Genomic DNA, 11,969 nt, shown 5'->3' on the forward strand with positions numbered 1-11,969 from the left:
GCAGAAGGGACTTGCCTTGTCTCAGATGAGACTTTGGACTTGGACTTTTGGGTTGATGCTGGAATGAGTTAAGACTTTCAGGGACTGTAGGGAAGGCATGATTGTGCTTTGAAATGTGAGGGCATGATATTTGGGAGGGGCCAGAGGCAGAATGATGTGGTTTGACTGTGTCCCCACCCAAATGTCATCTTGAATTATAGTTTCCACAATCCCCATGTGTTGTGGGAGAGACCTGGCCGGAGGTAATTGAGCCATGGTACCAGTTACTTTCATGCTACTATTCTTATGATAGTGAGTTCTCCTGAGATCTTATGGTTCAAAAGGAGCTTTCCTGCCTTCTGCTCAGCACTTCTCCTTCTTGCCATCATGTGAAGAAGGACGTGTTTGCTTCTCCTTCCGGTGTGATTCTAAGTTTCTTGAGGCCTCCTCTGTAATGTGGAATGTGAGTCAATTAAACCTCTTTCCTTTATAAATTACCCAGTCTTGGGCAGTTTGTTATAGCAGTGTGAGAACGGACTAATATAGCATACTTATTAATCAATATCTAGAGTTAATACGTTGCCCTTTTATTGAACAATACCAGGGATTTGTAACACATTAACTATGATTGTTAGTGTTGCATTTTTAATCCCCATGACACTTCTATTATTTTCTACAGTTTAGTATTTATATAATTACTCACATATTTACTTCTCTTTTTTCCTTTTCATTCTTTATTGCAACTCTGATTCAAATATTTTTGTATTGAAAGGTGATATATTGTAGTGCTTAAGACCATAGGTTCTAGAGCCAAAATGTGATTTTTCCAGACTGCTTTTTATTTCTGCTTGACAAATAGGGAAACTGAGGCAGAGGGATAATGGTAACATGCTCAAGGCTACATCTAGTAAATGGCAGAGGCAGGATTTAAACCCATCCATTCCCCAGTAGCACCCCTTGCGCTGTGGAGGGCTTGGTAGTAAGCCATGGTCTAGGAGATCTGTTGGTGACACAATGCACCAGAGCCCTCTCCACTGTCAGAAAATATACATGCAGGTTCACATCCTTCTAAAGCCTTGGGGCTCATGAAGTCCACACATAATTCCTATGAAAAGGTTAATTTTATAAGTAAATCACAGGTGAGTTGAATTTCACCCTTGTGAATGCTTATAAACTCATTTTTGTGTGTGTGTGTTTCTCTTGATTTAAGTAATTGGAACTGTCCTGCAAAATTTACAGGAGAAATCTCCTTCCAGATATATATAGTTCTGTTTCTGGACTCTCTCCATCTTGGTTCATTTTTCCTGGGCAAACCAAGCAGCAGACCCTTGCTTTATAAACCAAATAATTGAATCTCCCCAAATGCAAAGTCATTTAGATGTTGGTAAGCCTCAGGAGAGATTTGTGATAGAATTATTATATGCTGAAGAGTTTGAAGCCACCTCTGGTGGAGAGGGTCCTTTGAGAAGTGTAGTTAACACAGAACAGTCTTCTAGGTCTTCTAGATTTTTGACTGTCTTTATGAGGCTTTCCACCATGTCACAGGACAGCATCTTGGAGGCATTGGCTCTGAACTTTTCCTCTAGGTCCTCCTGGCTCAGTGGTTTTCTCCAGTGCCCATAGAAGGTATCAGAGCGATGTGTGAAGGTGGCTCCATCCTTGAAGGTGACACTTATTTCACAGTACAGTGTGTTGAAGCTTGGCAAGTTGTCCGGAGGGTACTCCAGCTCCACCTTACTGAGCAACTCTCTCACCTGTGGTCTGTTGATCTGGCATTCATGGAATGAGGCGACAGTGATGCCAGCATCAAGCAGCATGGCACAGGCCACGTACTGGAATGAATGACGGGCTTCATGCTCTGAGTCTGGAAAGGGCCTGTTTACATACTGGACATTTGGTATCCTGAGCACAATTCTCTTAATGTAGTCAATTGGAAGCAGGGCTGTCTCTGCTACAAGGTTCTTTCTCACAGAGGCAGCTGCGTCTGCCACCCAGTGGGTAGATAAATGTGCAGGAAAATGCTTAAAGGCCACATCCTGCTGGTCCAGCAGCCAACTGTAGGAATCTAGATTTGGAAGGACTTTTGGGGAATAGTTGGCATAAAAGGCCCCAAATCCTGCCTCCAAGTCCAAGACCTGCTTGTTTCCTTGGAGACCTAGCATTGCCAGAAATGCAGCTTCTATCCCATGCTTGGCAGCATTGCCAATGTGGAGGGGCTTGGTCTGAGTGGCAGCATTGGCCATGGGTGCCCCAGCATGGGAAACAGCAATGGCCAGGGCTTCTTGGCACTTTGTCGAGCTAAGTCCTAAAAACTTGGATGCAGCAGCAGCACTACCCAATGTTCCTACCACGGAAGGGGGATGGAATCTGAAAAGCAAAGAAGCAGAGTTGGAAATGTACAAACCTTAATCACCAGGAGGCAGGATAACATAGTTATCAAGAGCATTGATAATGGAGTCACACTGTCCAGGTTCAGATCTCAGCTCCATTACTTTATTAGCTATGTGATCTGGGGAAAGTTATTCAACTTCTCTGTAGATTTTTTCTTACACAAAATGGTGATAGGTCAGGTGCAATGGCTCATGCCTATAATCCCAGAACTTTGGGAGGCTAAGGTGGGAGGGTCATCTGGGGTCAGGAGTTCGACATTAGCCTGGCCAACATGGCGAAACACTGACTCTACTAAAAATACAAAAATTTGCGGGACGTGGTGGTGGGTGCCTGCAGTCCCAGCTACTTGGGAGGCTGAGGCAGGAGAATCACTTGAACCTGAGAGGCAGAGGCTGCAGTGAGCTGAGATCATGCTGCTGCACTCCAGCCTGGGTGAGAGAGTGAGATTGTCTCAAAAAATATAATAATAAAAAAATAATAATAATAAGGCCAGGCACGATGGCTCATGCCTGTAATGCCAGCACTTTGGGAGGCCGAGGCGGGCAGATCACAAGGTCAAGAGCTCGAGACTATCCCGGTCAACATGATGAAACCCTATCTCTATTAAAAATACAAAAATTAGCTGGGGGTAGTGGTGCATGCCTGTAGTCCCAGCTACTTGGGAGGCTGAGGCAGGAGAATCACTTGAACCCGGGAGGTGGAGGTTGCAGTGAGCTGAGATCACACCACTGCACTCCAGCCTGGCAACAGCGTGAGACTCCATCTCAAAAAATAAAATAAAATAAAACAAAATGATGATAATAATAGCGTTTACCTCTTAGAGTTTTAGGAGCTTTGAATAAATTAACGTGTTTATGATAGTGTGTAGCACATAGTGAGTTCTTTATAAATGGTACCATTACAGTTATTGCCAGAAAGGCAACAGCTATTGATTGCTGAAATCTCACCTAAGTAACTGTGAGAACTGTGGGCCTTGAAGAAACTGTGAAACTTCACTACCCAGTATTTCAATTTACTTCTCTCCTGGCAGGCTGGCCAAGTGGCAACATAAATCTGAGACTGAGCCATATGAGGTGGCTGACATTTGACCATTTTTTATCTGCAGGATGAACAGTCAGGGTAAGGATATTCTGAATGTCCTCATTAGTCTGAGGGACGCCAGCCAGTCTCAGAATAGATTCTGCTCTGAGGATGAAATAAGGAATACTCAGTACACCCATGAACACCAGAATGACATGAATCACCTTGCGACGAGAGGCCCAGTTTATCTCATGGTCCAGGTTGCACTCTCGAAGTCACTTCTTTAAATGTGGATAGAGGGTTTCGTATGTGACTGGTGTATTGACTTACCTACCTGTGCTAATGTTAACATCTTCCCCTGAGCCGGCCTCTAAGTGAGAAAGCTCTACAGAGATAATGATTGACAGATGAAGGGGATGTGACTACCTTTTGATGGGGTAAATTCCCTCCATACCTCTTTGGTATGTCATTGGCCTCCTTGGCAAAATGCAGTAATCGGCCTTGCACTTCAATACCAACATTGAAAGCCAGCAGCATGTCAAGGCCAGAAAACTTTGGACTCCTTGGCAGGGCTTCTGCTAAAGCTGTGAGGACAGGAAGGACAGCCCCAGAAGGGTGGGTGGCAGGGTGCCACGTGTCATCAAAATCCATGGAGTGAATCTATGTAAACAGACACAAACAGCGACAAAAAACCTTAAATTTTCCCTTACTGCAATGGCTTTTGGAACACTAAGGACTTAGTTTAGTAATAACCTTGTTTTATGTGAGATTCTTTTGATCTGATTCTCAGAAAAGAAAATCTGAGAACTGTCTGTGATTTTTTTCTTTTCTTTTTTTTTTTTTTTGAGATGGAGTCTCGCTCTGTCACACAGGCTGGAGTGCAGTGCCATGATCTTGGCACACTGCAACCTCTGCCTCCCAGGTTCAAGCAATTCTCCTGCCTCAGCCTCCAGAGCAGCTGGGATAACAGGTGCCCACCGCTGCCCTGGCTAATTTTTGTATTTTTAGTAGAGACGGAGTTTCACCATGTTGGCCAGGGTGGACTGGAACTCCTGACCTTGTTATCCGCCCACCTCAGCCTCCCAAATTGTTGGGATTATAGGCGTGAGCCACCGCATTTGGCCTGGCAGTGATTATTAGTCACGTGGCTGGCCTGTGGGAAATGCTGTTCCTCTGCCAGAGGAGGGGAGTACCTTGGAGAGCAGCTTGTGAGCCCCAAGGAGCTTGGGTCTTGCCCTGGTGGCCTAAGGTCCCTCTGCCATGGCCCCTGGAAAGATCTATAATCCCCTTTAAAAACAAAGCTGCAGAATCAGGTGGCTGGCGATTCCTTCCTCCTCCACCCTTTAAATAAGTTGCACTACAAGTTTAATGTCATTTATTCCATATGAGGCCATATGTTTTTGTACCTTTTTATTATGAACTAATTTCAAACTTTTAGAGAAGTTGTAAGAATAGCACAAGAACTCTCAAATCCAGATTAACTTTTCAGCTATATATTTAAAAATCATTATTTTCTGCTTTAAGATTTTATTCCTCTTTCTCCCAGCCATTTTCTTTTTCCTTATATTAAAACAGTAATAACCAGAAGTTCATTTAAAAATAGATTTTCATATCTATTTGCTGTCTCTGGTGCACTTCCCACTGCTTTCAGGACATTACTTTGGAATGCACCATTGGCTTTAACTTTCAATCTCCTGAGCTATTGTCCCCATAAATCATAAAAATATCTCAAAAATCCCAACATGTCTGTTTCCAAGTTACATCTTGTAGAATACTTCCCCTGACACACAGAAAAAGCATAAAAATCATCCGTCAGATGAGAAGTATAGATTTTTGGTTCAGAAAATACAGACACTATATGGCTATTGTTCCTTTCTCAATAACTATCTGTTGAATGGATGAATGAATGAATGAATAAAAAGCACATTACTGGAGAGAAACTGGCCCCAAACAGGAAAAACTGAGAAGAAATTTGGTCTGGATGTTGGGTTGTGTATTTTTTGCTACTTATATTCAAGGTTTCGAATTGGGGTACCTTAGGGTGTTTTTATCTAAATCCTTCCATCTTTTTTCCTCTACTATGCAATCTGTTTGAAAAGCATCAATTTACTGTAAAAACGTGAAAACCGAATTACTACATAGGGGAGAGGGTAAGCCACTTTATCTCTCTGACTTTCAGTTCTTTCATCTGTAACATATAGAATTTGGGCAATTTCTGAGATATTTCCCGACTCTAAAATTATTGTGATTATCTAATAGTTGAAAAGATGTGTAAACCTCCTTACAGCCACACCGTTCACAAAAGCAGCATATGTAGGTGGAAGCCTGATGTCTGGCCGACCCCAAACAGTGCTGGTTATGTTGGAACTGTAGATCTGGAACAAAAGCAAATCAACCAGTGATAGTGTGAATACAGTATACCAAGTCACCATTTCAAGAGTTATTCTTCATCTTTGGAGGCATTATTCATGGTTCTTACTTGAACCTTTGCCACAGATAGAAGCCCTAGTTATTGAATTCCTCTCATCCTTGTAGAATACACAACTTTCCTCCATGAAATGGAGAGGAGATGTTGCTTGATCCCAGATCATGATCCGGAAGTACTCGAGGGAAGGACATCTGAAGTTACTCTTATTTACTCGTTGGGGTTAATACGAGGAGAGATGGACTAACCGTCGATCTCAAATACACCCTATGGAGAGCAGGAGCTCTCACGTACGTCCCTACTCTGCTCAGAGTACTTGACCAGGCTTTTCTCCAGAGAATAAGAATAATAAACTGTGAGATATTACTAGTGTATGATTTTGTTTGTTTGTTTTTAAGATATGATCTTGCTCTGTTGCCTTGGCTGGAGTGCAGTGGCATGATCTTGACTTACTGTAACCCCAACCTCTCGGGCTCGAATGATCCTCCCACCTCTCAGCCTCCCGAGTAGCTGGGACTATAGGCGTGTGCTATCACACCTGGCTAATTTGTATGTTTTGTTTTTGTTTTTATAGACATGGGGCTTTGCCATGTTGCCCAGGCTGGTATTAAATTCCTAGGCTCAAGCAGTCTGCCCACCTTGGCCTCTGGAAGTGCTGGGATTATAGGTGTGAGCCATTGTGCCTGACTGTGTATGGTTTTAAGACAGTGACTTAGTAAAGAATATGGATGACTATTAAAACTCAAATAATGGAACACAGAAAATTATTAAAATGATATAAAACAGTGCTATGTACATCAAGTGCTGTCTATAAAAAGAAGTATAGATTAAATGTAACACATATATATGCGCTGGGTTTTATCTCTAACATAGACTTTGACCTTCTTACCTTGCTATATTGGCTGGCTTTGTGAAACACTTCTGTACTGGTTCCCAGGAACCCAGCACCCAGAGTGTCTAGAATCATCCTCTTGCTCCTCTGAATAATGCGATCTGTCAGGTGTCCCGCTTTCAAGCCATGGATAGTTGTGGCAAAGCTTTCTGTGACAGACTTTAAAGGGAAGAGTGTTAGGACAGGGCTACACCCCACTCTGTACTTACACACTTCTGTTCTATAAAAAACCTTGAGGCACTTTTGTGTAAAGAGTTTTGCTCCACTACAAGAAACCCAGTTGATCAGATTTAGTTTAATTTCTAAAAAAAAAAAAAAGATGTGTACTAAGCATCTATTATGTGTGAGGCAGAGGGATGTGGGAGCACACAGCAGCCAGTTTCTCTTCTCAGTCGAGTTGAGGGGCAGCATAGCAAGTACAGGACACAGTATTGCGTGATGGATGGTGGTGAGGGGAAGCTCAGAGAGTTGTGGGAGGAGGATGCAAGGGACACCTCATCTGTGTGATAGGGATTTCTGTGGGTGCACAGCTGCTATTATGAGATACCTGCCAGGCACTGTGCTGAATGCCTCAAATATATTACCCTTTTAATACCCACAAGTCTCCAGGTAGTTATTTTTGCAGGTAAGGAGACTGAGACCTAGAAAACTAGAGTCACTAATTTTCACAGCTTTTAAATGGTGGAATCTGAACAGAAGCCCCTATAGGTCTAACTCCACAATCAGGACATCTAGCTATCAAGTCCAAAATGGTCTGATGAACATGTACCTCAGAACCACCTGGGGTTCTTGCTGAAAATGAACTTTTCTGGTCCCCACTCTAGACTACCAAAATTAGTCTCTCCCCAGAAATGGAACCTCTGGAAGCATAGCTCAGGATTCTGTTTTCATTAGGATCTCTAGGAAGCTCTCAAGTGTTCTGGTGTTCTTATGTCCAATATGGCAGCTACTCTCCAATGTGGCTACTGAGCACTTGAAATGCAGCAAATTGAGATGTGTCATAAGAGTAAAATAAAGAATTTTGAAGGCTTAGTAGGAAAAAAGGATATAAAGCATCTCAATAATTTAAAAATATTCACTACATGCTGAATCAATACTCAATTCATTGACCAGGTGCAGTGGCTCATGCCTGTAATCCCAGCACTTTGGGAGACTGAGGCGGATGGATCACTTGAGGTCAGCAATTCAAGATCAGTCTGGCCAATGTGGCAAAACCCCATCTCTACTAAAAATACAAAAATTAGCCAGGTGTGATGGTGGGTACCTGTAATCCCAGCTACTCAAGAGACTGAGGTGGGAAAATTGCTTGAACCTGGGAGGCGGAGGTTGCAGTGAGCCGAGATCATGCCACTGCACTCCAGCCTGGGCAACAGAATGAGATTCCTCTCGTCTTAATTGAAACATATTCAATATATTGATATCAACATATCACTAATATATGGGATACGGTATAAATAAAACACATTATTAATTGATCAGTTTCTTCTAAACATTTTCTAAAATTTAAATACTAGAAAATTTTAAATCACATATGTGACTTAAGAACCACTGCCTGCTCTTCTCTGTTGGTGGAGACATTAATACTTGATCTGGTTATGAAAACTTAAGAGTAGTCATCAGATAATAGCGCAGGGTGATGAGAATGGAGGGTAAAGGTAGAAGTAGAAGTGAGGGCCAAGGCTGGGAGGTGTGAGAAAGTGGAGGGAGTTTGTCTCCCTTCAGCTGCGGAGTTGAATACAGGAGACAGAGGTGACAGGGAGAATGGATTTCCAACTTATGACCGAATGATGAACATTACATCACGCTAAAGACTGGAGCCGAAATGCTATCTTAAGAAAAGTAGAGTTATGGTCAGAACTAATGTTTTGGAAAGATTCCTGTAGGCAATTGTATAGAGAATGGATTGGAGATGGGTAGACAGGGGCAGTGAAAGGACTGCTGCAGTAGCCCAGGTTCTGGATGGGGAAATGGCAGTGCCATTGGCCAAGAGAGAGAACACAGGAAGAGGAGCAGCCTTCCAAGCAGTGATGATGGGCTCAGTGTAAACTTGTTGAGTATGAAGTGTCTGTGTTCATCCTACTGGAGAAGCTCATTCTGCTTCTACCCATAAGCTACGAAACTTGAATTTCATAAGCAGTGGAGTACTCTGCAGTTCCTTTAAAATTCAAATTCTTCAATACATAGACAGTGATTTTGTTTTCTACACATTTTCGCAAGAGAGCATTTATTATGTAGAGTTAAAAACATCCACTCTTAAGTCAGGTTTCACTATCTGCTCACCACCTAGTGAATGTTGGATTGCTTCCCTTTCTTGCTCTGGTTACTACATCATTGCACAACTTTATTTGTCTATCTCAACATCAGATACTTCATTTTTAAATCTTAACTGTAAGGTGAGGGGCTACTGGATTAGGGGACCTGGGGTATCTGGGGTTCTCTGATACTGAGCTCAGTGCCAGGACAGAGCTACAGAGATGGAACCCATGCCTAGCTGAACGTCCTTCAACCTGGCCACTGACTAGTCCCATTTACAGAGTCTCAAGTCAGATTTATCAAGTCAAGGAACACTTGCCATTTTCAAGAGGATGGGCTACTTTTTATGTCTCTGAGAGCTTTAATAGAAAGGTGAAGGGGGGTTTGGGGTGGGGGGAAAAGCAGGAGAGAAGATGGCTGGTAGAGAGAAAGGATGCTGGCACAAAGGTTTCAGATTAGGGTGGAAGAATAACAATCATGTTGATTTTCACACTGCTAGAAATTTGAGTTAAAATATTTTTAGGGGCAGAGGGAGAGAGGTAGAAAGGGTTTAAACTTAAGAGTTTCAAATATTGATTGGATCCCTGACTCTAAGCAAAACTACCTCTTTTAAACCTCTCTTCCAACCCCCACAAGTCCCACAGTTGGGGGCATGTAGTAATTGATCATTCATCTCTTCAGGGCTAGATCTGACCCAGGGGTGTCTTATGGAGGAATGTGAGACTGGAGAGCAGGTGAGGGAGGTGGGGTGGTGACATGGAGCCCTGGAGGTAATTGCACCGTCCATCCATATGAGACCATGCTGCTGGTGATACAGGAAGGTGGAGCACTGGAAACCCCTGGAAGTCCTGAGCAGCATCCTGTGTGCCAAAGAACACATGGCTCTCCCTGGCCTATGAAGGAGTGAAATGTGAGGGAAATAAACACACAGCTGCTCAGCTGTCGGTGGGCCTTGCATTCATCTATTTCTAAAATATCTTTCTGATCTGCTTGACCTTCTTATGGCATTTGCATCTCTTTTTAGTTAGATACAGTGATTATTAATGTACAAGTTAAGGCATAACAGAAAGCCATTGAACAAATCAATTTCACAAGTTCTTTTTTTTTTTTTTGGTTTAGAGAGAGTCTTGTTCTGTCGCCCAGGCTGGAGTGCAGTGGCAAGATCTCGGCTCACTGCAAGCTCCGCCCGCCGGGTTCACACCATTCTCCTGCCTCAGCCTCCCCAGTAGTTGGGACTACAGGTGCCCACCACCACGCCCAGCTAATTTTTTGTATTTTTAGTGGAGACGGGGTTTCACCAAGTTAATGAGCATGGTCTCAATCTCCTGATCTCATGATCTGCCCACCTCGGCCTCCCAAAGTGCTGGGATTACAGCTGTGAGCCACTGTTCTTACTATGAGTCTAGCACTATTCTAAACTCTCAAGAATGCCAAGTCAATATTGGATCATTCCTGCCTCAAAAAGCGTGATCACACGACTGCACTCCAGCTTGGGTACAAAGCATGACCCTCTTATCTTCTACAGAAGGTGGTGACAATAAATAGATTAACAGAAACACAATCTGGCAGTGTCATAATGGACACATAAAACTAGGGGGTGAAAATTCAATGAACTTGTCGTGATTCATCCCCTTCCTAACTTTGTACAATAGAATCATGTATCTCATTTGTAAAACAGTAATGAAAGCCACCATGCAGTTAATTAGGAAGCCCACAGATTATAAGAAAAGTTAAAGCAGAGGCAGGTAGTTCTTAAAAGAAGAGGGCAACTGAAGAAATTGAGAAAGGAAGAAGTCTGCTAGAAAAGCAATTTAAGTAAGTCACATAAAATGTCACAATACCTTGAGCATCATTTTGTTGTAAAGAGGAAGTTCAGTTCAGGAGGAGTGAACCAGAGGAGTAATTTGTTTGCTGGATGTCTGACTGCCTTTATACCCTTTGCTCCTCTCAAACCCATTTCCTTTCATTTTGTTCTAACCCTAGAATTTCTATCATTTCAACACCTCCCGACTAGACTCACTTTAACTTCCCCTTTAAGGGACTGTTTAACTCTTCCATGAATGAAGAATTCAGTGAGGCTAGGATGTACAGTAATCTTGATCATATGATTCCTCACAGGCATCAGAAAAAGTAAATTTATAGTAAAACTAGGATTGCCTTTTGTGCCTACATAGATTATGTCAATACTAGAAGAATATCTACACTCTTTTAAGTAGGTATTCTACTTCTCAAAATGTATCCTAAGGAAGTAAGTATGGATATCTGGAAACTTTTAAGGGAAAAAAACTCCACCTGCACACAAACAAAATTCATACCCTTGCTTATAAGATCAAAAACTGGAAACATGGCCATGTGCATTGGCTCATGCCCATAATCCTAGTGCTTTGGGAGGCCAAGGTGGGAGGATTACTTGAGGCCAGGAGTTTGAGACCAGCCTAGGCAACAAAACAAGACCTTGCCTCTAAAATAAATTAAAAAAAAAAATAATAGCCAGGTGCAGTGGCATGTGCCTGTTGTCATAACTACTTGGGAGGCTGAGGCAGGGGGATCACTTGAGCCCAGGAGATTGAGGTTGCAGTGAGCTATGATCACACGACTGCACTCCAGCTTGGGTGACAGAGCGTGACCCTCTGTCAAAAAAAAAAAAAAAAGAAAAGAAAAAAGAAAACAATAAAATGCCCTCAAATTTTGGATCAGTTAGGTAAAATGTGGCATGTACAATATTTAAGGTACACTCCCGTTTTCCCCTTCCACTTTACCCTGTTGGTCACCATTGTCTAGGGACAAATGTGCTGTCCAGAAGTTTCTGGCAACTGAGATTAAGAACCTGGAAGGGCACTGGGGGTTAATGACACTTTTCCCCAGCTTGTACCCTTGCTCATTCCTGAACTGCTCTTTTCATATTTGCACATCTCTGATTCTTGGTCCTCTGCCTGGTTTCTGGAATATAGTGCCTTCCTCCCTGCCATCCTGCTACTGCTGGAGTCTGCTTCAACACAGCTTGTCCAG

The 11,969-nt window shown here is 42.7% G+C and overlaps 1 protein-coding gene across 1 annotated transcript; it reads right to left on the reverse strand.

Moving 5' to 3' along the window:
- Window positions 1-1,081: 1,081 nt before the first annotated feature.
- IRG1 (immunoresponsive 1 homolog (mouse)) lies at window positions 1,082-10,813 on the reverse strand. The gene is made up of 5 exons (XM_011953850.1): window positions 10,802-10,813; window positions 6,705-6,866; window positions 5,676-5,765; window positions 3,845-4,050; window positions 1,082-2,346 (listed from the first exon to the last, which is right to left on the reverse strand). Exons 1-5 carry the CDS (start codon window positions 10,811-10,813, stop codon window positions 1,371-1,373), a joined length of 1,446 nt encoding a protein of 481 aa, XP_011809240.1. The 3' UTR covers window positions 1,082-1,370.
- Between the last annotated feature and the right edge of the window lie 1,156 nt (window positions 10,814-11,969).

Source organism: Colobus angolensis, unplaced genomic scaffold (assembly GCF_000951035.1).
Source record: "Colobus angolensis palliatus isolate OR3802 unplaced genomic scaffold, Cang.pa_1.0 Scaffold374, whole genome shotgun sequence".
NCBI classification, from domain to species: Eukaryota; Metazoa; Chordata; class Mammalia; order Primates; family Cercopithecidae; genus Colobus; species Colobus angolensis.